The 26,130-nt window shown below is 53.8% G+C and overlaps 8 protein-coding genes across 8 annotated transcripts; 4 read left to right on the forward strand and 4 right to left on the reverse strand.

Annotated features, from left to right (window-relative positions):
• Positions 1 to 299: 299 nt before the first annotated feature.
• Positions 300 to 4,532, forward strand: GT037_008512 (apses transcription factor; the record flags this gene model as incomplete). Its single annotated transcript, XM_038933559.1, has 5 exons — positions 300 to 314; positions 2,114 to 2,699; positions 2,748 to 2,936; positions 2,994 to 3,126; positions 3,176 to 4,532. The coding sequence occupies 5 exons, from the start codon at positions 300 to 302 to the stop codon at positions 4,530 to 4,532; spliced, it is 2,280 nt and encodes a 759-aa protein (XP_038783524.1).
• A 1,370-nt stretch (positions 4,533 to 5,902) lies between these two features.
• Positions 5,903 to 8,032, forward strand: GT037_008513 (actin-bundling protein; the record flags this gene model as incomplete). Its single annotated transcript, XM_038933560.1, has 4 exons — positions 5,903 to 5,925; positions 5,997 to 6,207; positions 6,256 to 6,959; positions 7,012 to 8,032. The coding sequence occupies 4 exons, from the start codon at positions 5,903 to 5,905 to the stop codon at positions 8,030 to 8,032; spliced, it is 1,959 nt and encodes a 652-aa protein (XP_038783525.1).
• A 508-nt stretch (positions 8,033 to 8,540) lies between these two features.
• Positions 8,541 to 10,342, forward strand: GT037_008514 (uncharacterized protein; the record flags this gene model as incomplete). The annotated part of the gene is made up of 2 exons (XM_038933561.1): positions 8,541 to 9,761; positions 9,818 to 10,342. The coding sequence occupies 2 exons, from the start codon at positions 8,541 to 8,543 to the stop codon at positions 10,340 to 10,342; spliced, it is 1,746 nt and encodes a 581-aa protein (XP_038783526.1).
• A 1,844-nt stretch (positions 10,343 to 12,186) lies between these two features.
• GT037_008515 (woronin body major protein) lies at positions 12,187 to 16,882 on the reverse strand (the record flags this gene model as incomplete). The annotated part of the gene is made up of 6 exons (XM_038933562.1): positions 12,187 to 12,951; positions 13,001 to 13,245; positions 14,010 to 15,169; positions 15,334 to 15,803; positions 16,592 to 16,718; positions 16,764 to 16,882. The coding sequence occupies 6 exons, from the start codon at positions 16,880 to 16,882 to the stop codon at positions 12,187 to 12,189; spliced, it is 2,886 nt and encodes a 961-aa protein (XP_038783527.1).
• Positions 16,883 to 19,688: 2,806 nt separating this feature from the next.
• On the reverse strand, positions 19,689 to 21,229 carry GT037_008516 (duf-domain-containing protein; the record flags this gene model as incomplete). Its single annotated transcript, XM_038933563.1, has 3 exons — positions 19,689 to 20,055; positions 20,112 to 20,970; positions 21,160 to 21,229. The coding sequence occupies 3 exons, from the start codon at positions 21,227 to 21,229 to the stop codon at positions 19,689 to 19,691; spliced, it is 1,296 nt and encodes a 431-aa protein (XP_038783528.1).
• A 491-nt stretch (positions 21,230 to 21,720) lies between these two features.
• On the reverse strand, positions 21,721 to 22,223 carry GT037_008517 (uncharacterized protein; the record flags this gene model as incomplete). Its single annotated transcript, XM_038933564.1, has 4 exons — positions 21,721 to 21,750; positions 21,801 to 21,890; positions 22,027 to 22,105; positions 22,216 to 22,223. The coding sequence occupies 4 exons, from the start codon at positions 22,221 to 22,223 to the stop codon at positions 21,721 to 21,723; spliced, it is 207 nt and encodes a 68-aa protein (XP_038783529.1).
• Positions 22,224 to 22,465: 242 nt separating this feature from the next.
• On the forward strand, positions 22,466 to 25,096 carry GT037_008518 (uncharacterized protein; the record flags this gene model as incomplete). The annotated part of the gene is made up of 1 exon (XM_038933565.1): positions 22,466 to 25,096. The coding sequence occupies one exon, from the start codon at positions 22,466 to 22,468 to the stop codon at positions 25,094 to 25,096; it is 2,631 nt and encodes an 876-aa protein (XP_038783530.1).
• Positions 25,097 to 25,486: 390 nt separating this feature from the next.
• GT037_008519 (uncharacterized protein) lies at positions 25,487 to 26,101 on the reverse strand (the record flags this gene model as incomplete). The annotated part of the gene is made up of 1 exon (XM_038933566.1): positions 25,487 to 26,101. The coding sequence occupies one exon, from the start codon at positions 26,099 to 26,101 to the stop codon at positions 25,487 to 25,489; it is 615 nt and encodes a 204-aa protein (XP_038783531.1).
• Between the last annotated feature and the right edge of the window lie 29 nt (positions 26,102 to 26,130).

The raw sequence follows: 26,130 nt of genomic DNA on the forward strand, positions 1-26,130 counted from the left end.
TGCCAGTCATGTCATCGTCACTGTCTTGGAAGCTGTACTGTATCAAGAGCGATGGTCAGGAATAGCCGTCTTTCCCCACGGTCCCCCAGAGGCTTCTGTGGCAACAAGCGTGCAAGACGGTGCGTCTGCTGTCGTGTTTCTTGGGCCAGGGTGGTGGCTGGCACGAGAGTCCTACCACAGTACGCTCGCTTGCGTGCATGGTGGTCGTCGCGGTATAGCCTCGCAGCCCTGTCCCTGTCATCTTGTTCTCCATCCAGCGCCCTTGTCAACCGCACCGTCGGCGGATCAGCCCAGTCAGCATGCTCCAAGGTGGAGTCTGTGCGCCTCGAGCGAAACGGCCTGCCTTTCACGGGATTGTTGCTCGCGGGTCCAGGCTGGGTGCGCAAGCCGGGCCACCCCCATGCCATTGTGTCCTCACACTCCCACCAAGCCCGAAGTGATTTTAGATTGTGTGCTCGCGGCGGCTCGTGTGTGTGTGTGCAGCGCTGAGTCCCCAGAAGATCTCCACCACCCGTCTCTAGGTACAGTACAGAAGCTGCACCTTGGGCGCACCGGTTTCTGGCTTCACGCGCTGCTGCGGCTTCATCTCGACTGCATCGCCTGTCTTTTGAGCCGCTTCTGCAAACTCGCGCCGGCCCGTTCACGCAGCTACAGCTTGTCTCTACGGAACAACTTGCCAGCGACGCCCATCGCGCACTGACAGTGTAGAAGCATTGGACACGCCGTCTGCAAAAGAAGCGGCCACCTCGAACAGACTATCCTGCGGGGCGTGCGTTGCTCGCCTGTCTCGGTCAGCCCTCTTAGCTGCGGCCTGCCTGCTGTCGAGCGCTGCAGAGAATCCTGCAGCACCGCCGTCAAGAACGACTTCCTTCTCCACACGCAAGCAAACCACCAGCGTCGTTGTTGTCCAGCACTCTTCGCGTTCGTTCGTTGAAGAATTTGGTGAGTAAACCGGGTCTAATCCACTCTCTTCTTCTCTGCCCGTCTCGAGTGCTGCCGGACTCGCCGCCTGGCTTTTCCGAGCTCTCTCGCCTATCTGTCGCCTTGTCTGGTTGGTCCAGCACTAGCATCAGAGGTCCCATCCCAACCACCTCCGCCTCTAAACCCTCCGCCTCCCCACCGCAGTCTGCGAAGAAGCCTTTCTGTTGGCTTTGCTTGTTGACCTCTCATAGACGGCCGCTTATTGATTACACTGAACACAATTCATCTTCTTTCGTGCACTCAAGCGAGTACTGACGCGCGTTGCGCGTAGTGTTTTCTGGCAATTGCAGCGGTTATCAGTATCGATACAGCTCGGCCCGCATTAACGAAGCGCGACGACCTTACGACCCTTCACGACGATATCGCCCACGCCAACCCTGCAGCACATGTTTCGAGCCCGAACTGCCCTATCCAGCTATTCTTCCAGGCCGGCATTTGTCAATTCGTACCTTTGCGTGTTTTGAAAACCAGCGTCAAAAGCATTGCCGACTACCAGCGCTTCCCTGCTTCACGACTGCAACGACGTAACGACTAGCTTTTTGAGAATCCAGCATTGTTTGCAGCGTTCGATTTCGTCCCGCAGCTTCACTCTTGCTTTGAGCTTTGCGTCGCGTCTGCCCGCCGTCAATACATTCTGGTCAGTCCCTCCATTCACTATCACCAACACTGCACTCTCTCACCCCGAACAATTCGGCACAACCTGTCCCACTTGACTGCTCTCGCTGCGTCCTCCAATTTGGATTTCCAGTCGGTCTTGTTTGCACACGTGTTTGGCCGTGTCTCGTTGGTTCCCGCTGCAGTTGACCGACCTCACCTTTGAGAAGCAAACAACTAACTTGCGGTGAAGACTATTCGTCCCGTCAACCTTCTGCGGCAATCTATAACATCAGCAAGCTATCGTCTGTCGGTTACGTGCGCAGATTCTGCAATCTAGCCTTGTGAACGTCGACAGCTTGCTCTTCCACAGCCATACGCTCGGTTATCAAGAGGACTGACTCGAGCATCCTCGCGAAGAGCTTCTCGAAGTCGAACACAAACCACGTCCACGCGAAAACACGCCAATACCGTAAAGCTGGAGCTCCCATCGATCTCGTCGGTCCACGCTCGCGGCCCTGTTGATACCTGGTACCAGTCCCACTACACGCCCAAGCCTGCAGTGTCGAACGAGCGTCTGCCAGCCCTGCCCCAGATCCAGTCGCATCCCAGCGCCTCGTCCAACTCCTCATCACCTCGAGGTGACTCCATTAGCTCTGGTTCAGTGGTTGGTGGAAGCGCAGGATCCCAGACATCTTACGCGGCGTCGATCAACGGTCAAACCTCCGGCTTCAAAACGCCGTCCCCCGAGCAGACTCCTCAGTCTCTCAACCGTGACCCTCAGTCCGCGAACGCGCATTCTGTCCAGAGCTCGCCGTTCGGTACCCAGGACGGATACGGTTTTGCTCCAGGCGGCTACAACAGCATGAACCAGATGCAATCGTATGCTGACGTGCATCAATCACACATGGCTACCGCTACACACGCCCCAGCTTCAGCTCCCCCTTCGGGTCTGTCGCATTACTCATACCCACAACAGCAGTCTTCAATGATGCAACCTCAACACCAGTACAGCCAAGGCCCGCCTGGATATCCGTACGGATACCCTACTGGTGTCCCTTCGCAAATCCCTGCGTCTTCCTCAATGAACCCTGCAATGGTGCCTTCAACGCTGCAGCTTCCGGGTGAGTCTGACACGAAACGCAACATATGATTTAGACTAACTCCTCCAGCCATGTCCTCTGGTGCGCCCACGTCATCACTAGCTGGTTCGCAGGGCTATCCGTCTCAGACATTCGATCACACTGGCCAGGTCGCTCCACCAGGAATGAAGCCTCGTGTAACTGCCACGCTCTGGGAGGACGAAGGAAGTCTATGCTTCCAGGTCGAAGCGAAAGGCGTATGCGTTGCTCGTCGTGAAGGTAGGATGCACTCGCAGATTTGTTCTTCTGGGGAAACGGCAAGCTAAACTACAACAGACAACCACATGATCAACGGCACCAAGCTTCTAAACGTTGCGGGAATGACCCGAGGTCGTCGAGACGGCATACTGAAGAGCGAAAAGACGCGCCATGTCGTTAAGATTGGCCCGATGCATCTCAAGGGTGTCTGGTAGGTGCCATGACGCTGAAGGTGGTCAATACGTATTAACACGAAACAGGATTCCCTTCGAACGGGCTCTTGAGTTTGCAAACAAGGAGAAAATCACCGAGCAGCTATATCCTCTGTTCGTTCACGACATTGGAGCACTGCTCTACCATCCGTCGAACCAGACGAGGGCAAGTGTAGGAAGCGCTGCCATGGCTGCTGTTGACCGCAACCGAAGACCTGACCAGATGCAGACACATCAGCGATACCTCTCGGGTCCGGCGGCGTCGCAACCTCCTTCGCTCCATCATCATCACTCGATGAGCAACCCCATTGGTGCTGCCATGTCTCAGCCACCGCACGCTATCCAGCCACATCCCTCGTCAGGTCGTCCAGGCATCGACCGAGCTCACACCTTCCCCACTCCTCCTACAAGTGCCTCCAGCATCATGGGCATGGGCAACCAAGGCAGCTCTTATGAGTGGAACGGTAGCAACGTTCAAAATGCTCAGGGCGGTCAGCCATTGTCAATTGACACCGGACTGAGCAACACGCGCTCCGTACCAACCACACCTGCAAGCACTCCTCCTGGCGCTGTTCAGCAAGGTATGTCCTACGCCTCTGGTCAAAGCTTCGATGGCTCCAGGCCCTTGTACTCGGGACCACCCTCGCAACCAGGCCAATATGCGCAAGGACAGCCCATGATGGCATACCGTCAAGACGGCTCTTACCCAAAGACAGAGATGGCACCGCCATCCCGCATCAGCGATGTACCAGATGAGGGCGATGTTAAGCCAGCTGATGGAATGATGCCACAGGGAAGTGAGCAGGTGGCTCCTCCCCAGGCTGGAAGTGAGGGAGATCATGACCACGACAATGAGTACACTCACTCTAGCGCTCCATACAACGGAAATAGGGGCCCGTACGGCTACACTCCCAACGGTGCTCCGGGTGCCATGCACCCCGACCACGCTCACCTTTCTCCGGAGATGACAGGATCACCTCATCAGAACGGGTCCGGACGAGCCACGCCTCGGTCGGCAGCCACAGGCCAGCCCCAATGGAATTCGGGCTACCCCACGCCGCAGCGCCAGGCACCACCCTCTAGCAATCTTTACAATGTTATGAGTGACCCCCGAGGTGGTCCCAACGGCAACGCAGCTCACGACGCTTACCAGGGACCTGGGGCTGTATCGCAATATCCCAGCCAGGGATATCCTCCTACAAACGGAGTCAACAACTCGGGTAAACGCGGTCGCGACGACGAAGACCAGGACCCATACCGCCCCGACAGTGTCCAAGGCGACGACATGGGCGGCCTCAAGAGGCGCAAGACCATGGAGGGTGGCGCGGTTGGCGGCAACTACGCTGATCCCAACCCTGGCATCCAGCGTGCGCATACCATGTCAGCTCAGCGTGCCAGACGGTAATGGGATAACACTCGCGCAAGCATTTGGGTGGTCAGCTGCCGGTTCCCACACTAGAAGGCGGTTTGGCCTCTATCTCCAGTGAATTCGCGGCATTGAGCGAGCGGTCTTTTCAGAAGCAACACACAACATGGCACCTCGACATCTCTCAGGCACTCTCCAATCGGAACGCAACGGTTCGAGGCGACCTAGACGCCATCTTTTCGCTCCCTCATATTTCTTTGTGTTCACATTTCCTTCTGATTTTATCTCTTGTCTACATTTCAACACGTTTCGGCATTCACGACTTTTACGACCATTTGCTTCGTGGAACCACTGTTCCTATACACCATGTCCTGGGCTTTGAGTCTCATGATATACGACTTCTGCATGCGGCACGAGCATGTGCAAGTCTTGTACATTCTACAATCACGTCCTTTACCTTTCTGAAGCTCGGGAGAGTACTGGAAGCTTTTCGGCGTCGGTCGTCATGTCACCTCAATAATGCTCTCGCTCGACATACGCCAACCCCACCACCGCTAATACCGGACACATACGTGGCTGTGCGACCGACGACGTGAGCGACACAACTCCAGTACTCTTTCCCGTTTCGAAATCAACGGCACGCCATGTTTGACGAAAATGCAGGCGTACACGATGGGATGTTCACGCAATGATGATGTTGATTTGGCGGGCATGTCCAGAGCGGGCATGTCGCCCTGTTGTTTTTTTATCTAGGTGGTACGTTCGGGCTGAATAGCATACGGGCAGCCGTCGGGCCACTTTGAGCGTTTTAGGAGACGGGATGGCTTTAGTGTCTACTTTTCGTTGGGCGAGCCGGCGATATGGACCTTATGACGTTAATGAGGGAATCAAAAGCTCTTTTTCCACTGATGCACTGAGCGATTGTTGTTTGAATGTGATGTGTTGTGTGAGGCTTTTTCATGTAGTAGACACTAAGGACTGGCTCTAGCGAAGGGTGAGGTGGCAATGGACACCGCTTCAACAACTGGGGACCCATGGAAGGCCTTGGGCATTGGAGATGGCAGAACGTTGGTAAAGAGATGAAAAGCAAGCGCGCACCAGGAGCATGACAAAGGCGATGAAACTGCGGCGGCTGTTAATGTCTGTCATGGAGTTGGGTACCTGTGAAGCAATGGCAGCCTGACACCAGGAGAGAGGTGACGTGCGTACGTAATCCGGGAGCAGGATGCGACCTGCCCCCTCGAGGTGTCCGTCTTGGCAGCAGCCCCACGTCGTCATCGGGTAAGCAAAACAAGAGGCACGAAGTGATCGAACGCGCAACCCAGAACGAGGCGGAGCCAGGCAGTCACTTTGCCGCCCAGTATATCATTTTCTTCCGCATCTGACTTCTGTTGACTTGCACCGCCAACATGAACATCATCAAGCTGCAAAAGTACGTGGGCGCGAGCTCCCTCTGACAGCATCCGTTGGGTTCCACAGTAGCTAACCAGGCATTGCGCACAGGAAGTACCCCCAGTTCGAGCAGGGCGAGATCTTTGGCCTGCAAGATGCCTTCCGGAAGCTCGACATTGACGACAAGGGCTACCTCGACGAGGGAACCGTCATCAAGGCCGCGCAGCAGTCGGAGCACCAGCCGTACGACGTGGTGCGACAAGCCCTCAAAGAGGTGGAACTAGACAGCTCGAGAAGAGTAGAGCTCGACGACTATGTAGATGTAGGCATCGTGGTACGCTGTGGCTTGTCCGGAAGCTAACCGCCGCAGCTCATCTCCAAACTGCGCGTCTCGTCTCCTGCCCAACAGCGCATGTCAACCGGCCCAACTCGACCACGAGCCGGCACAGCTTCAAGCGTCAACTCACCTTCCAATCCCGGGCATGCCTCCAAAGGTAGCGTCGGTGGCGGCAGGATCCAGGTCCAGGGCTCTTCTGCAAATGTTACCCACACCATCAACGAAGATGAGCGAACCGAGTTTACGCGCCACATCAACGCTGTCCTCGCCGGAGACCCAGACATCGGCGACCGCCTGCCCTTCCCCACAGACACGTTTGAGATATTCGACGCCTGCAAGGACGGCCTGGTCTTGTCCAAGCTTATCAACGACAGCGTACCGGACACCATTGACGAACGTGTGCTGAACAAGCCGGGCAAGAAGATCAAGTCGCTCAACAACTTCCACTTCACAGAGAACAACAACATCGTCATCGAGTCGGCCAAGGGTATTGGATGCTCAGTGGTGAACATTGGCAGCGGAGATATCATTGAAGTACGCGAGCATTTGATTCTGGGTCTGATCTGGCAGATCATCCGGAGAGGTCTGCTGGGCAAGATCGACATCAAGCTGCACCCTGAGTTGTACAGGCTATTGGAAGATGACGAGACATTGGAGCAATTCCTGCGTCTGCCACCGGAGCAGATCCTGCTGAGATGGTTCAACTACCACTTGAAGAACGCCAAGTGGCACAGGACGTACGTAGACAAGGACATGGTGTGAATGCGTCAACATAGCTAACCTTCGCAGTGTCTCCAACTTCTCGACCGACGTCAAGGACGGCGAAAACTACACTGTTCTCCTCAACCAGCTGGCCCCCGAGACCTGCTCTCGCTCGCCGCTACAGCAAACCGACCTCCTCCAGCGCGCAGAGATGGTGCTGCAGAACGCCGACGCCCTCGACTGCCGCAAATTCCTTACACCCACATCTCTCGTGGCCGGAAACCCGAAGCTCAACCTGGCTTTCGTCGCCAACCTGTTCAACACACACCCCTGCCTTGACCCCATCACCGAGGAAGAGAAGGCCGAGATTGATGACTTTGATGCCGCGGGAGAGCGCGAGGCTCGTGTCTTTACTCTGTGGCTCAACTCTCTTGACGTCAAGCCGGTCGTACAATCCTTCTACGAGGACCTCAAGGACGGTACAGTCATTCTGCAAGCATACGACAAGGTCATTCCAGGCAGCGTAAACTGGCGACATGTTAACAAGCCACGCGAAGGCCAAGAACTGATGCGCTTCAAGGCCCTGGAGAATACCAACTATGCCGTCGAGCTTGGCAAGCAGGTCCAGTTCTCGCTACCAGGTATCCAGGGTGCTGACATCACCGACGGTCAACGCACACTGACTCTCGGCTTGGTATGGCAGCTGATGCGCAAGGACATCGTAGCTACCCTCAACGGCCTCGCTCAACGCCTCGGCAAGCGTGAGATCTCCGACGCGGATATGATCAAGTGGGCCAACGATATGGCACGCAAGGGCGGCAAGGGCAGCCAAGTCCGCTCTTTCAAGGATGCGTCTCTCGCCAACGCCGTCTTCCTGCTCGATGTCCTCGCCGGCATGAAGCCCGCATACGTCGACTACGACCTCGTAAACCAGGGCCGCAACGACGACGAATGCTACCAGAACGCCAAGCTGGCCATCAGTATTGCGCGAAAGATGGGCGCCACCATCTGGCTCGTACCAGACGACATTGTTGCCGTACAGAGCAGACTTATCACTACCTTCATTGGTAGCTTGATGAGCACGCATGAGAAGACGGGTGGACAGTAAGTCATTGGGGTCTTTTCCGATTGTGTCTTTTGGAATGAGTAGATGATGTAACGCCCTATGGGTGAAGCGTGCGAGCGTTTGAAAATAGTTTATCACTGATCGAATCTACAACATTATCGTTGCTTGCTGTCTTCATTCAGTGCGAGTGCGATGTTAACCAGTGCACGGGCGCGCCTTCCTCGTATGTACTCTCACAACAACAACAGCGCAACTGCCAGCATCACTGTATACGATGAACCTTGATTTGGATTTAGTATCTATAGCGGTGCTACACTAAGTTTGGACGTCTCTCATGTGAAAGATGGTGCAAAAAACCCGAATAGACGAACGAAAAGAAACCACTGGTGAAGTGAAACATTGCCGACGTTGCGCAATCCTGAGCGTACCTAGATATCACCCTTCACTTGAACGCGCGACTGGTGCACGAGCGCCTTGGCTAAGCAAACGCGACTGAGAAGGTCAACACAGCACTGGAATTTTGCTCTCACCTCCAACAACTCACAACACCATGGAACACACCAACATGGCAAACTCTTCGCTGCATCAGCAGCTGCATCAACAATTCGGCCAAGGCCTTGGTAACAACGGCGGTGGCCCGCCTGGCGACAGGCAAGATGACAAGTCCCAACGTGGACACTACGCGGATGGCATCCGCCCGACTGATTTCATGACGGTCATGAAAGACGCCGGCGTGAAGCACTTTCACACCCGGTGCATGATGTGCGGCGAGACGGCAACGTCACATCACCGCAAGACCTGGCGCAAATGCCTAGGGCGTTGTCCATTCAACGCTACTCATACACACACAGGGCAGCTTTGCCCTGACCTGCTGAGGGTTGCCAACGAGGATTGGTGTATAGCGCATCTCGGAGAGAGCATGAAAGCTGAGCGTGATACCGCTCGTGGGCCAGAGATGCTGCAGCGTTCAGAGCAGCGACGAGAGCAGCGACGAGAGTCGCAACGCGAGCGCCGACAAGAGGCGCCAGGCATTCCGAGCCTACACAGACAAGCTCCCGCGGCTCCTCCGCCATTATCGTATGCGGTTCCTCCGCAATTTGGGCATGCGGCTCTTCCGCAAGGCAACTGGCAGACTAACAGGTCGCCATATCTCGATAAACGAAGGTCGAGTTTCGGTGAGCCTCTTGTTGGCTACTATAAGCCCAGCCCTGTTGAGAGCTATGCGAGCGGTGCCTACGCCGCTGGGTACGGTACTGTACCTGAGGCAGAACATGGTCATCAAGGTGGTTATGCTGACCTCAGGTATCCTTCCGATGGAGGTAGATACCCAAAACCCGCTGGGCGAGGCCGCAGTCAGGACATACGTGAGCGGAGTCCGCCACGGGACTTGCCCCATAACAACTATCGTGATCGCACATCACGCCCTTCATACACGCGCGACTCACGCGGACCACCAAGCGGTGATACACCAGCTGAACGTCTTGCCAAACTCAGGCAAGAGCGCGTCGTGGAGAGCTCTCCACCGACCTCAGCGGCACAGCCGCTAGCAACACAGCCACCATACCATCAAGGTGGCTCAGACAACCAGATGTTGCAGGCGTTTGAGCGTAGGTTCCAGGACCAGGAGCGGCGCCATGAGGAAGAGCTACGAGTCTTGCGAGACCAGATTGCTCGACAACAGCAAGATCTTGCTCGACAACAGCATGACCATGCACAGTTGGTGTCACAACTAAGTTCGACACTTCGAAACGGCATTCTGCCCGCTGCCGCAGTACCTGCGCAGGCAACCAGGCGACCGAGTCGCCCAAGGCATTCATGAAAGAATAGGCGTTGCAATACCCTGGCATCAATGCAAGCCAACATGCGCATGCGACCCAGCAGCAACAGCAACAAAATGCTCTGCAAGAGCAACAAGCGCAACAAGAACTGCTCCAGGCGCAACAGGAGCAGCAAGAATCGCAGCAGCAGCAGCCCCCGGCAGCAGAAGAATCACTGCCGACCGCATCGACTTCAACAGATGCCGAGATGACAGGAGCGGCGAATACCCCGCTTACAAGCGCTGCTGCGCAACCGCAGCCAGAATCTGGCGCTCAGCATGAAGCCCGTGTTCCGGCGTTCACCGAGATGATGGGGCCTGTGGGAACCAATCCATTTGAGTTTAAATCATGGCTACCAGACCGCAGTAGCAGTCGTCAGAGACTGCAGGACGGGAAGGGGAAGGGAAGGAAGAAGGACTATGGGCGCGATGGGCGCTTGGGGGGTGCAGTCAGCGCGTGTTCCTGCTGGGTAGTCAGTACGAATACAACAATTGGGGGAGAAAAGACCATTTCCATTCTTTACTGGTGCATGTGATGTCTGTACGTGTGACTGGCGGGCTCTTGTGTGTTGAAGTGTCGGTGCATGAACGATGGACGAGGTTGCAGGCATAGATCGACGTCGCCCGGCTCCTTGGCATACCCACCTGCATGTGTGACTCCCACCGAGCTATATCCATACACTAAGAGACGGAGTGATGCACGACTAAAAGGGTTTGTACACATCAACGCCTACTCCAAAGGATATGTCAACCGTATCTAGATGGGTGTCGACCGGAGGATAAACTCTTTGGTGGTGTGGCACGTCGAGGATTCTACAACTTACCAGCAGATGTCTATGTGACGAGCCAAAGCCACAGGTCAGTGTCGATCAGACGAGCAGCGATGACAACGGATCGCCCCCCTTAGTAAACAAGCAAGAAGAGGATGCAAAGAATAACGAGGAGAACGCTCATCATCTCGTACCACTAGGTCGTACCTCGTCGCGAACACACCCTCTGTTCACGCAGATCGCGCGGTCTTTTCGCTTTCGCAGCAATATTATTCATCAAACATAAATTTCACTATCCAGGCATCGCATATTGGGGCAACGCAATGTTTGACCCAGTCTCTCCTCCTTTCCAGTCGATCGCTTTCGCCAGCAGCGAAGCGGGGCGCCTGAGTTTCCACCACTTCTTGCTGGGTATGCTCCATAAGAATGAAGAAGATAACAGAACCCTAAGCCCTAGAAAAACTCTCATAATCTGGTAGAAGCCTTCTGTCGCCATATCAGATGCAGGACTCCGTCTTCTACATTCATCGACCCCATCCAACACAACGCAGCCATGTGCGCTTCCTTACATCTGCAAGGTGGTTACACAGACACAAAAACAAGTCTCCAGAGGCTACTGACAGCAACCTGAATTCAGGTGATGTACCAAGTTTCTTATCGAACTTCTGTTTGTTCAAGTCGCGAGCATTGGAGAGATGGCGGAGTCCGCTGGTTTAAGCCGCTGCAGTCTGACGGCGGATGATATCCTACGGGAAGACAGCGGTTTAGTTCGCTAGGTATTAGGTACTGTGTGACAACAATTGATAGTTTCATACTCTCATACTTCTGTACCTGAAAAGCTAGGTAGAGTTTACTGCTTCCCGTTGTTTCTGGTACGTAAAGGACGAAAGAGGGGAACATGGCTTGGCTCTGATGGCCGTTTACACGATGCAGTTACACTGAGGGCTTCTTCTCCTATTCTTGTGACAGCTGTGCTAAGTGTTAAGGGTGCATGCAAGACTCGAAGTCGAGAAAGGACAGAATTTGATACTCGTGTGCAAAAAGACTTTATACAACGCCGCTCACTCTATTGTGAGACTAATAGTCTTTGTGCTAACATCTTTGAGGGAATGCTGAGCATTGCTGTGCAGCCGAGCCATGACAGACTAGATAACAGGAGACAAGCATCGTGAGTGCTTGTTGGTTCTTTTGCAAAGGGAGCAGAGAACTTGCGTCAGAACCCTAGCGACTTTAGGTCAACACGATAACTTTTGAATCGCAGAGAACGCCACGACATGTATATTAAGAGTTTGAGATCGAAAGATGCGGAAGCGGACTTGGCAACAGCTGGGGATGAAGGGCTGGTCATAAATATGCACCCAATGGTTATCAAAGGGAAAAGGTCGTGAAGGTCTCCTTCGAGATCAAAAGAAAACCATAGGTTTCTTGCTGTGAAAAGTAGTGCCTGACGTAGACGCTCTTAGAAATGCTCTTCTAATCGTGAAGAAAATGACGTCCATGACTTTAGGATTTTGCATTGGGAAAGAGTATGCTGTAAGGAAACAACGCAATTTTCAACGTCGATATTGGCTATGCAAGCAAGAGAGGGTATACACCTAACACTCCTTGTATCACGACCTCATCTCACCACTCCTCATACTCACACTCTCTGTGCCACTACTCTTGTCCCATCCATCTGCCTTCCTCCGTCCTAACGCCCTGCGAAGAATCCAATCTTTTGCTGTAACTTGCTCTTCTGCATCCTTTGACCCGCCCTCTACTAAACTCTTCAATAAGACGTCATCCTCGGGCCGGCAAAAGTACACAAGGCTGTACCTCGTAACACTGCCCTGTTCACCTGGCGGAGCGACAACGCGATGGATGTTACTTCTCAGCGCACCATCAGAGAACTTGACAAGCGCATCCCCAAGATTGACGATGCAATGTCCAGGTAAAGGACGAACATACGTCCAGCCATCTTCGCACAGCTTCTTCTCGACGTCGGTAGGCGGAGGAGACGCGGACATCGGCTCAAGTGGCGATATGTGTTCAGGCAGCCTGACCTGCAGGCCACCCAAACGATTGAACAGCACTGTTACGCTGCCAAAATCTGTATGTTCACCTAACGCCACGCCCTTGAGCGATTGCTCTTGTGGTAGTGCTTTGACGAAACGAATCTGGTCCCCTGATGCTGCATTCAAGCGATGGATGGCAGGCAGACCACCCGCTCCACGAGTATTCTCTTTTAGAGAGAGCCGGGAAGATAGCAGAGACGTCACAAGCATACAGATCGCGTGTGAGGAGGTGATGTACGACTTATACAGGCCACGATGTGGATTTAGGACCGCTGGGGAGGGGAGAGGGTCAGTGAGACCAAGGACATCGTCCTTGGAGATCTGAAATGGTGTGTTAGTACTGGAGACATGAGAGAGAAGATATACGTACATTGTAAAACTCATTCCTATCTTTCGTCCCTTGCTTGTCAACGATGCCTTCGCCATATCCTTTGTAACCAAAATAACTGCCCTGGTCTTTGAAATCGTACTTGATCTTCTCTGTGACGTCGAGATCATAAAAGTCTTGCATCACATTGAACAATTTGTCCACGTCTCCGAGTAACGCATCGCCATCGATGGTAGTTCCATGATTCGTGTCGCTGTTGCGTGTGCGTACGTCGAGGTAGAAGAAACCTAATTCGCAACATGCTTGCCAGCACCTGTTTTGTTCTTCTTCATTATGCTCAAGAAGTTTCTGGAGGGATATGCGTAGAAGAGGCGCAGTGGGTACGTTGTCTGGAAATTTTGGGAGATGGGGAAATGACTCGCATTGCGGAGATGGAGAGTGGTCTGAGTGAGGCATGGTTAGCACTGGGCAGTTGTCTCAGTTCGCGAGGTTCATCGCGAAGGAGCGCAGGGTACGCACGTCGTTCGCATACAGTGGGGCAGATATAGCTGTTGGTGTTATGTTCATGTGGAGAGCCGCGTGGAGAACGCGGGGTAGCCTCGGATAGCTAGACAACACGCGATGTTACGGATAAACAAAGAGATGATCACACAAAGGCACAGATGAGGCAGCATAGACATCACGAAGCATGGACAAGGATTAAAGGAGACGCAATTCATTAACTATCCACAGATGTAGCTCCGATATTTCCACCACCCAAGCAAGCAGACATAAACGCGCCCGAAACACCGAGAGCGATAGACACCGATCGATGCCCGAGTGCGCCATGCTACCAGTCAAGTGACGATGCAAAAGTTATGAACACAATTTATAAAAGGTGGCCGTGAGGAAACAAACGCCTAAGGGATAATTGATTATAGAGCGTTTGAATGAGACCTAAGAGGTGTTAGATGATGAAGAATGATGGTTGATGATGATGACTTACCATTGACTAGATGTTTCTACAACCTGGATCCGTGGACAACCTTGTAGTCGACAGCCATCTCCATACCATCGTCATCGATGACGAGGATGCGGACGCTGCCACGGCCGTTGTCGAAAGACTCTGTCAGGCGGGAGATGAGACCGCTCTGGTCAAGGACGGGAAGGCCCTGCTTGACATCACCAGACTCGGTCATGGCGACAACGCGACCGTCCTCACGGATGTCGAGAACACGGTACTGCTTGAAGACAGGACCGAGCATGTTCTGAACAACGACGGAGGGGGCCGGGTTGGAGATGAAGGAAGACTCCTCATGGAGCTGCTTGGTGAACAGGTCAACACCAAGGTAACGGTGCTGGCCAGTCTGGGAGGAGGTGGTGATGCGGATGACCTGGCAAGGGCGGCCCTGGAGGATCAGGAGATCGCCGATGCGGATGTGGTGGCAGGGGATGGTGATAGTCTTGGAGGAAGCCATCTTGCGGACTGTACGAGCGGAAGCTGGTGCAGGTGCGATAGAAGCGGAGACGGGAGCAGGGGCAGGGGCAGGTGCAGCAGCAGAAACTGTGGACCTGGGGGGAGAGGGGTTGGAGTGGACGCGAACGACTCTCTCAACAGGAGCTCCGGATTGGACGGGGCGGCTAGGGGCAACAGAAGGAGTAGCTGAAGTGTACTTCTCCTTGACGATTACCTCTTCACGGTCGTCGTCGTACTTGGCACCAGGGAAAGAGTGCTCGTGAGAGTGGTGGTGGCGGTGAGGGTGGATGGGGTGTTGGATGCGGTCGGCGACCTTGTGAGCGGCGTGAGAGATTCCTTGACGAAGCGAGTGGTATTGGCCCTCGTTGTCGTAATATCCCATATCACGCTTGAACTTCTTGGGGGGTGCAGCAGTGGAACGAGCAGATGTTTCTACTCGGACCTCAGATGGCTGGTGGCTGGCGACACTCTCGACGTGCTTGCTGCTGGGGAAGGTATCGTGCTTGGTGGTGTAAGTCTCCTTTGAGTAGCTTGCACCGGCGACGATGGGACGAGTACGTTCGCGGATCTGACGTTCAGTAACGTCGATTTGAGATGGAGCGTAGTCGGTGGCAGGGCCGTGGACTGTATTGAAGTGTCTATCGTAGGTTCTGTCCTGAACCTCGACGTGGGAGTGGGTAGAGGTAGGAGGTTGGGGGTGAGGTTGGTAGCTGAAGGAAGAAAGGAAGGTCAGCTTTGGGTTGGGCAAGGAAGAGCTTAGAGGAGGTGAGAGAAAAGTGGAGACTGCATGTCGCTAGGACAACAACAGATGAAAGGGGTTAGCGGCTAGCGCGTGGCTGGGTGCCGCTAAAGTCAGGGGGTTGGTCTGTTGTGCTGATCCGTGCGAAGATGCGCTGGCAAAACAATGGATCGGACTTACCGGTCGTGGGATCGCTCAAACTCTACGCGGTCAGTACGATGAACGTGCTGAGAGTGAGGCTGGGGCTGCTGGAATTGCGGCTGGGACTGCTGTTGAGGCTGGCGGTAGCGAGTCTGCTCGTGGATATGTAGCTCCTCACGGTGCTGAGGGGGCTGCTGAGCGTGGAATTGCTGGGGCTGGGGAGCCTGCTGGAACTGCTGCTGGGGAGGCTGGGGACGACGAAGACGCTCCTCTTCGTAGATGTGGACCTCTTCCTTGACGTGAGTGTCGTGCTGCTGCGGTTGCTGCTGAGGTTGGGGAGGAGGTAGGACGGTGGCGGAGAAGGATTCGTGGGTTTCTTCGTGACCTTCCCGTCCGTGTGAAGCCTGTTGCTCAAACTGTGCTTCCTGTTCTTCTACCTTTACGCTGGTAGTTTCCTTAAATTCCGCGTTCCGATACGCAGACGGGAAGACACTGAAGGGGATCGGAACCTGCGCGGGTTAGCATAATTGCTTATACACTCGCGGTGAAAGAGCATACTCGTGCTTCAAAATCCAGTTTGCCGGAGTCGGGTCGCTCTTTCTCGAAAACCCTTCGAACCGTTCGAAAACAATTCGAAAGGAATCAAGAAAGAACTTCTTGGCTCCTTTGAGGGTCTCACTTGGAGATTTCTGGTGATGAGAGATCTACTGAAGCGTCGCCAGCTTTATGGTGTTGACGTGCAGCAGCTTGAAGATGCGCAATTGGATGCAGTAGCGGGGTGTAGGTGGAGGAGTGATGGAGTCAGAATGGCCGAAGAGGGGATCAAGTAGATTGGCGGTCAGTCGGATCACTGTTGTGTCGGCGTCTCGATGATCGCAGGGTTGCGGAGGCTGGGAAGCTTTGGCAGAGCTGTCCAGGAGCGGACTAGCCTTGTTGACACGGAGCACTAGCGCGTATCAGCTCCCCCTTTTCTGCCTGTGCCATGGACCGATTGACCCCAGACAGCATATCACATCCTGGCGCTTCTCGCACCGAGGTAATTTCGGACGCGCAATTCACCTCAGCACGGCTGTTGACCAGGCAATGGCGTTCACCTCGTGTCGCAATCCATATTCCCGTCGCATTGGAGCTCCACAGAGCTGCCGGGAGCTTCCCCGACCTTGCTGCAGCTCCACGAACGTGTCCATTGTCAGTGGGCCGATCCCAACCTGTGTGGTATAATACAATTGGGGCCGGACTGCCGTCCCATGCATGAGGCGCCAGCTTCGGACGTGAAGAGAGGCATTTTTCAGCTCACCTTATCCATGTCGCGCGCGGCCAGCTGTTGATAGCTCCAAGCCTTTCCCCAGCCTCCTAATATTAGTCGGGTCGCCTCGCGTCGCCATTGGCCAGAGCTCTTGGATGCCGCAGCCTGAAAAGCATGGCTGCAGGATGGGTCGACGACGATCACGGATCCGCCGGACTATCACGTGCAAAACTGCTCATCGATCGCGGTCCAGCCGATGACCATCGACGCGGACTGGGTGAGTTGTCCGGTCGCTTGCAAGCTCGACGCATGTGAACCGTGGTTCTCAACGGCTGTCCGCATCATCGTCCCCACGGAGAGCGCCCGCGTCTGACATGCAGCACCTGCCGCAGCGACGGTTTCGTGATTGTGGAGAACTCGATGATTGGTGTACTACAAGGACTCTGTGGGCTGTCAGTGTCACCCAAATGCTATGTAGTCTTGCTTCGACTGGTATCCCATGCACGTCTAACTAGATCGATATCGTATATGTAACAAACATACCCCTCTCGAGGTTTGTTAGCAGAATCCCACTCTTTCTCCGATAACGTGCTTTTCTCTAAGCTCACCAAGACCATCACAATCCTAACTCAGTGCAACGTGGAACTGGAAACCGAGGACAGGCAATCTACAGCCGTTCGATCAGGATAGGCTTCGGGGTGCATGCAGCATACTTCAGTGACGTTGGCAACTCGAGCTGCTGATCTAGTCGCATTGACGGTGCGCAATGTGCTTCACGGGAAGAGCTAGGGACGTACGTGGATTTTGTTGTTGATCGGCCAAGAAAAGAAGCAGAGCGTGTCTTGTCACTATTCTTCTCTAGTTGCTTTGAGTCCCATCTCGGCTACCAGTATGGGAAAGCACGATTCCACAGTCATGAAGAAGCTACACGCAACCACCTTCTTCGTCCTGCACTAGCACCCATCCCGATGATGCTTCTCATACATTTGCCAACCTCTGGTTCGGATGTGTTTCCTCGATGTCTTTTCTAAACCTTGTACCGTTGCCGTCTTCTTTCTGGATGGATATCTGCTGTTCATTATGGCATCTCAGACAATGACATGGATACATCCAAGGTACAAACGACATGAAAGGGCTGTATGATACGTGTCAACGAAAGTGAAGAACCGATCATCACCATCGTCCTCGCATTGAGGAGGATGCATTCGCGCAAATATGGAATAATGCGCTCCTTCCGATTGTCCCATAAACTGGGCATAACATCGACTTGGGACACAGCAGCTTTCAGTCAGGAAAGAGGTTTTTCAACAAGGAAACTCACTCGATATGCGTCAGTAGGTGTGTATCGTTAAGTCGTAGCAGAGCAAGTGAACAGGAGACTGTCGTGGTCTGCTTGACTCTAAAAGAATTAGTAGCTTTTTATTCATCCCATGTATCCTACAAGCGCGTGTTGGTTAGCAACACTGTTCGTCGGGGAAATGACCATGACAAGTTTAGGCCAGAAACTTGAGACTTTCCTGTCGGTTTACCCTTACCTTTCCACGGCGACACGAACCGGTGAGCATTTGTCCGTCCGATCACCTACAATTTTTTCACTCAACTATTCATAGCACTTTGGATGTACCTTAGCCACCTCAGTATTCGATATACATCTACGCTGCTCTTGATTTCGAAATTACTTGCGGTGTCAGCAAATGCTCGTTTTGTGATTTGTGCAGACAAATCCCACCCGACACTTCCTACCAAACATCTTATCCTCAGTTCGGCAAGGTAACAAGCTACGACCCCATGAACCGCCGCGATGGATTGACCAAGCATTGCGCTTCTGTTGTCAATCTGGAAGTCACAATCCAGAACCACATTGCAATAAGTGCTCTACTCAAGAAGCTCAATCCCCACTTCGCATATCACGTCAAGTACTTCACAACACAAGGAGACTGTAGCGACAATCCCTTAACTGCCCTGTTGCCGTGGCCGAAAAAAACCTGGGAACATGGCACGTTCAAATCTGACACCTGCATCTTCAAAAAGGCTCATATGCATCCAGTCAGCACTTCTACGATAACTGTATCTTGGGATAGTATTTGCGGTTCAAAAGAGGAAACAACATGCGGTATATACTGCTCTCAATACGTACGTTGCATTACTACACTTGGACACTGCCACGGAGCCTGCCAAAACACTTTTGGAGTGGGGCACATGGATGCCCATGTAGCAGCCAAGCACAGTATTGTCACCGATGAAGTGATTGGTGGACAGGACTATTTTGATGTCCAGAACCGTCTATTTTGGACTTGAGACACGTCCATGTCCATAACAAAGAAATATTGACATATCGTACGCAAGTAAATGCTTGACAGGATAGTAGCATAGAGTTTAGGTGACGATAGTGCGCGTTGGAGTCAAGTAAGGCAAATATCTAGGGAGGTAGCAAAAGGTAGACGTCAGTTGGCGACAGACGAGGATTCGAACGCGTCATCCGCTTCAAGTCTAGATGGTCCTGTAAAAGCAGCTTCCCCTGTTGCAGAGGTGAGGCATTGGTCATTCTATTAGCACACGCACCTGAGACTGAAGCTAGCCCAGCACCAGTCCGCCAGATTAGAAACTTCCTCTACCCTCACGAGTTTGCGAGTCGTGAGATTGAATTAGATCGAATGCCAGACTATGCCGTGGGTTGCAACTGCCACGGGTTAGTTCGATACTCTCCACAAGGAGGCCAACCTTGAGCTCGATACAGCATGTCAATATGCCAGCGCTGCCACGCCCGCGACACGAATTAAAGTGACCACCTCCATCCACTCTGAGCTCGCCGCAATCCTCGAGCATAAATCTTTACACACATTAGAATATCCTAGGGTGCAGGAGAGTGATCATCGCAGCGAGTCTTCTCATGTACGCACACGTGAGAGGGTACAAACTGTTTTTCCATATTTGGTTTGGACGTCAAATTCTGATCCAGGCAACACAAGGACATAACATTCCTGTGGGCATGACGTAGCGTACAATTAATGAATTACTACTCTTTTCCTTGAGACACAAGTGTCTCGCTTTCCCGTACTTTACAATCATCTCTCATGCTCCGTTATCCAATGCACAAGACACTTTCGTACCCGTTCTAACCCCAAGCCATGTTCCCATGCGAAGGACCCTATGCCTTGACAGTACTCCTCTTCATGCCCTTTCTTGCATTCTTCTCTCTCTCCTTCTCCAAGAACTTGCGCTGCTCATCAGCACTCAGGCGGCCCAACTTGGCATCTCTCTGCTCCTTCTTCAGCTTATCGGCAGCCAGTTTCCTCTCCTCTGCCTTCTCCTCATCATCCGCCTTCTTGATCTTGGCGATCTGCTCGTCGCGGGTTTGCTTGATGCGACGGAGGGCTTCAGGGCGGAAGTGCGCCGAGGAAGCGAGCTGATCAGGGAGGCGAAGGAAGTACTGGAAGATGGGGAGGGTGGTGGCATAGTCCGAGGCGAACTTCAGAGAGAGACTTAGACGCTTCTTAGGCTTGGTTTCGTCGAGGCTGGGATATGTTAGCTTGGTCCAAAGAGTGGGGTGTTCCAAAGCGGTTTGACTTACGTCCTGGGGGCGTTGATGGGCTGGTCGCTGACGATGATGGCCTCGAAGTTGTCTCCTGCGTCGTTCACAGCTTTGATAAGCTCAGGGGTGAGCAGCATATCCGTAACTTCAGCGCTCTCACTCATGACCGTGGTCCAAACAGGCAACTTGGCGTGGTCGCGCGTGGTAGTCAGAGACAGGTCGTAGCGCTCGTCGCGCATGCGCTTCATGATGTCCTTGTGTACAATTGCGAAGACGAAGCCATCGAAGGTGCTGTTGGTGACCTTCTTTGACTCACCCTGACCGTATGATGGCGCAAACTTGGTCTCCCGGCCATCGAAGACGTAGGCCGTAGCCTCGAGGCGCTCAGAAGGTGGAGGGAAACTTTCGAAGAACAGGGGAAGGACGGATTCACCAAGCCATGCGAAGGGGTTGAAGCGCTTGTAGAAGGTCAACTTGAAGTCGACAAAGGCAACGTTCTGGCGTCCGGTAGCGTATGTCTGGTACTCGTCGGCCTTCTTCTCCTTGAGCAGGCTGTCCACGTCTGTAACCTCTCCCTCTCCGCTTGGGCGCGTATGACCGACTTGGGCGAACTCCTGGGACAGGACAGGGGCGTGGGCCTTGATCCATGTCCTGGCCTTGCTGCGGTTGCGCTTGGTGCCCCAGAGGTGGACCGCGATGAGAGCGAAGAGAAAGGGCAGGATGTACATCTCCAGCTTGAAGTCATCCATGCTTGTGCGCTCCCACACACGGTACCATGCCGTGTATGGGCGGCTGTCGCCCAGAGCTGTAGGGGCAGCCTGCGCCGCACCGGTACCGGTCGTGAAGGACGAGATGGCAGCGGGTGTGGGCTCAGGAGCACCTGCGTAGTCGGCGAAGTCTGGCCATTGTCAGCGCACGCTGTTGATTTTGTACAAACTCAAGCTCTGTGACGTCCGACGACACCTTCACGATGGCCCCGCGACTCTGTGTCTTGTCAAGAAACTCTAGCATCGCACCAGGGGTCTCGTGTGGTCCCGCATCTCAGGTCGCTGGGCTTGCGATCGCGTATGCAATGCAGTGTACGTACCATCATCACCAACAACTGGAGCCTGTGCAGGCTTTTGCCCACCGAAGAGACCCTTGACGAAGTCTGCCATTGCGTCGATGCTTCACAATGAACCGGTGTACGTGGAGGTTTGGCGGCGCGGAGTTTGGAGGATCCATGGATCTCGGCTCGGTTCCTCGTTGGTGGCACTGACCTCATTTTACAGCGACTAGCACGCATGTGGAGGGGCATCTGGGCAGCTACCCCAGAGCTCAATTGCATTGGATTGAACCGAGAATTGGCATGTCTGCTGCATCGCCCGTTTTGAAAGGTTAGAAACAAGACGTGTTCGCATCTCAATGTGGATGTAATTGCAAATGGCGGTAACGAGCTAGCCGTAGTCGGACTAATATGACAGTCAGAGGACGGCAGCATCACTCTACACAAGTAAAGGCAACGAAAAGAGACGACGATATTGATTGTTCTATGCGGCCAGACAAAATAGTTGTCATGGAGGGTAAAGGCTTGTTGATTGATTGTACAGATGCAGACGACTCATCCCGGGCCCCTCCTATCCGGATATCATATTCGAGGTGGGAGTTTCTAGTTCTTGCCGAACCAGGTCTTGTGTCCCTAGTCAAAGTTAGTCGTGGGCGTGCTCAGATCAGCCAGGTGCAACTTACAAGGACGAGACGGCCCATCATGTACATGCTGGCACCGAAGCTGCTGAACATGATGACCTTGAATCCGGGAATCATCCACTTTCCACGGGCCTAGAGGAAATCTGTCAGCATGCGTCTTCGATTGTGATGATATCCAGGCGCCACATGTCCAACGCCCGCTTGCGCATCCTCGTGGACCACGTCATATGCACCCCATTGATCCTCCTCTTCTGCATTCGGTACGCACCTTCTCCCAGGTCCTCAGTCCGTCGTGCTTCTGGAACTCGCGTTGCCAGTAAGGCACTTTGTTCTCGCGCATAACCCAGCTGCCGACTGTTAGTACCGAGCTCTGTGCGGAAAGGCGGAGGAGTGTGCGAGGCCACGGCGGCGCGGTACAGAGCCCACGGCCACGACCACAGCTCCAGGGGGGACGTACCCAGCCATTTTGAAGAGTGTAGATGTGTATTGCGCGGCTTGCGGGGGCAATTGGTGGTTTCGTGGATTGGGCGGTTTCGTGGATTGGGCGGTTTCGTGATGTCGCGAGGTCGAACGATCCGCCGGCGAAAGGAAGTCGGCCGCCAAGGCCCTTGTCCGCTTTGGGCGCAATAACTTTCCGCATCTACAATTCGGGCAGAGACAACTGCGACGCCAATGGACTGATTTCGCCCTTCGCCCCTGTCTCGTTGATGCCGCCGGCCCTGGACAGGCTCCTCGCCAGCCCGTCTGCTCTGCGACTCCTGCGCTCCATCGTCAATGCCCCCGAATTCCCCGCAGCATGTTCGCTAGCCACAAATTGCTGCTCCTCAGTAGTAGCCCGCCGCAACTACTCGTACCAGCCCAAGTCTCAGTCCAAACTACAATGGAGGCGAATAACAGATGCCCGCAAGGAGGCACAAGTCCGAGGCCAAGTGCGAGCAGCACTCGAGAATGACGATGCCAACGATAGCCCAGTACCGACCATTGACGTCTTTGACGACGACGTCATACGTGTAGCAAAAAGAGACGACGATCCCAGACAACTCGCCGTCGTGCTCGCAAGCGAAGAGAGACTGTATGGGGCCAAGGGCGTCCGCAATGTCTGGCGGAACATCCGTCATCGAGGGTACCGCCTGCCTACAGAAGACACCCCAGATGCCGAATTTCTATGGGGGACTTTTGTCAGGAACCATTTGCTCACGGGCAAAGCCATCGAGCACGCTGAAGAGCTACTCCATGAGACAGGCAAAACATACCCTCATCTCTATCGTCTGGTCATGAGCCACTGGCTTCCGAGGAGAGCACAGACAGCGTTGAGATATCATTACACGCTGCAGAGGAACCTGAAACCCCAGCGGCTTCCCTTACGGCAGTTGGCACACTTGGGACGATCGACTTTCAAGCACGCTGCATACGAAGCCCTCAAGGAAATATACGAACACAGCAACGAGCGAGACCTCTACAACGAGGTGGTACCTGTCTTCATCGAGAAGGGAGATATCACCGCCGCACGCCAATGGCATGCGCTTTGCACTCTTCGTAATGATATGCCGTCAGAGTCTGTCGCGTTGCACCCTGTTGTTCGGCTGTTCATCGTCGAGGCATCAGCTGGTGATGTCTACTTTGAGACAAAAGGAGCGACGAAGAAATGGAAACGGGATCCAGCCAGGTACAACGAGACTCTTCTGCGCCGCTTGGAAGGCCCCGACACCGCACCGGTTCGATTCGAAGACTCATTTGTCGCTCGTATGTTCGCAACCCGCACTTTTCCAGCGGCTTCCATTATACAAGGGCTCTCCATGGTGGGAGTGAACGAGATTGGACCTCAGGCTGTCCTCACCATGGCACTACAAACGCAGCAGGTCGAGGAGCTACCCAAGAGATTTGAAGAGCTCCGGTCAGCAGGTATTGCCTTACAGGGCTGCGTCTTCTCCCTAGCATTGGAGAAATTCGTAATGGAGCAGAAATGGCAGTTGGTGCGCAGTATGTTGACAAGCGACCAGCATCCAGATGTCTTCGGCGACGCCAAAGTACAACGCAAGCTGCTCGGATACTATCTTGATAACAACGACTATGCCCAAGTCCAGCGCACGCTTGCCATTCTGACGCTCTTCCACAATGATGCCAGCCAAGAGTCCTGGAACCTTCTCTTGCAGGCCTATGTCAAACGTTCCGGGCCAACACATATCATGGAAGTGCTCCAAGACATGCGCGCACGTGGCATTATGTTGACAGCCGAATCAATCGTAGCCATCCGTAGTCTACTACGCCGCCGGCAACCAGGACGCAAACCCGTTGGCAATCGTTTTGACGACTTGCGTTTTGTCACACGAGTATTTGTCATGATTCTCGAAAACGGTTTAGGTGTCGTTTCTCCGCTACAATGGCGTGAGATCATCCGCAGATATGGCATGACCGGCAGACTAAGAGAGCTCAGGCGAGTTCTCATCTGGCTTCTCTGTTGGTATGCGCCGAGGAGCAGCCATCAATTCAACCACTTGCCAAAGTCACCCTTCTTGGAATCGGCCACAGCAAAATTGCGCGCTGCCCATCCCGAGCGTGGCCACTGGTTTCACTTTCCAGCGATGGTAACACAGATCAACTCATCGCATCCCGTTCGGCAGCTATTCCCTCCATCCCTACAGCAAGGTCTTATTGTATGGGGCTTCAAAGCTGGGCTCCTGCCAAACGCTCATCTAGAACAGTCCATACTCCAGTCTGCGCTTGCTAAAAAACACTACCGTCGTCGGTTACTTGAGCACGGGACTTTGCGTCAGCTGGAGTGGAGTATAGGCTTGCGAATTGTGGTGCTGCTACGGGATCTTGGCGTCTTCGTTCACTACCATACAGTTCTCAAGGCCCTGCAAATGCAGTTTGTCAACATGTTTGGTCACGGCCGGTCGAACCGGAAAGAAAACAGGGTGATGGAGAGAGCTAACACGCTTCCCTATGCTAGATACGTTGATGAGGTCAACAAGATATGGGGCAGTCCGCTATTGCGAGAGCCCCAGCTTTTCAGCAAAGGTATGGTGCATGACCATATGTGGCACCCACGCATGAGGCGGACTACCAAACGCAGGGCCTCCGTCGGTCTTGGTGAGATTCTGGGCTCAAAGTATACGGATCGCGGCAATGAAGGGCGTAGCCCTACAGAGGAGGATGATGCCGCCGCCCTTGAACAGCTACAGAAGCACTTCGACGCGCAGGCTCAGGTCATGGAATCCGTATCTGAACCACAACCTCAATCTACGGTAACTGGTGACGCGTTCAATGTGACAGCAGGGACGGGCGACAGAACCCTACACTCACCAATAATCACGGATGACGACCTCAAGGCATAGCCTCGCCACGTTACTTGAAGAATATACATAGCAACCCCTCCGACCCCGGGGTTGAGCTAGTGCGTGTAATGATATAAACGCTTGGCTTACATGCTGCTTCCAATGCAAGGATTTTGTCTCGATTTGTTTTTACAGTCATCTGAAATGTGAAGGTCCAGATGATGAACCTCATCTACGAGACGCTTTGCGAGTTTGTATCTGGCTTGGAGCAAATAAATTCCGGTCGCATAGCACTAGGCTTCGAGGCTCTCTGCAGTAGCAAAAATGCTGGCAAAAAGTAGATCGCATGGCTGATCCAGTGCAAAAGCCTTGGTTCTCACGGCGATGAGCCGTTCAAGAACTAGTGCTAGCAAGAAGGCCCATCATTTGCTGCAGGAGGGAGAGGGCACTTTAGAATTCGCTCTTATGCGACACTTCCCTGCTGACCCCTTCACCTTCTTTCCCACCACCGCTTCCGGCCAGCCTGACTGCGATAGTAGGCTTGTGCACCAGCGTTTGCAGCACAACACAATATCTCTCCGTCAGCTTGCCCAACTTTTCCACCTCTTCCTCGCTGACCTCTCTACCGTCTTCCCTCTCACCGAACTTGACCGCAAACTCTAGCCGAATGCCGGTCATGCCAACGGGTGCCGTTCTGTCCACGCCCAGTGTGCCCTTGAAGTCTAGGTCCCCTTCTGCAGTGACGGTACCGGATGCGATTGGAATGCCGAGCGCGGTGGCCACGGCCTTTAGAGTAACGCCCGAGCAGGCTACGAGGGCATCGAGTAACATGTCTCCAGAACAGAGTTCCCCAGAGATGGCTGGGTCGTCGCCACCAGCCTTTTGATGCAGGCCGGCTACTCTATGTGCTTCCTTCACAGCAGGACCGTCGGATAGCTTGCATGTTATTGAGTGATCGTCGAGAGAACCAGTAGATTTTAGGGTGACAACGGCAGAGGAGGGGTCGCTACGGTAGCCGTCTTTGATTGGGGCTTGCTTCTGGCGGAGCGCTTGAGCGGCGGACATGGTTGCCTTATGTCGAGCGTGAGACTGGG

The sequence above is a fragment of the Alternaria burnsii genome (assembly GCF_013036055.1).
Source record: "Alternaria burnsii strain CBS107.38 chromosome Unknown 744, whole genome shotgun sequence".
In the NCBI taxonomy this organism is placed as follows: Eukaryota; Fungi; Ascomycota; class Dothideomycetes; order Pleosporales; family Pleosporaceae; genus Alternaria; species Alternaria burnsii.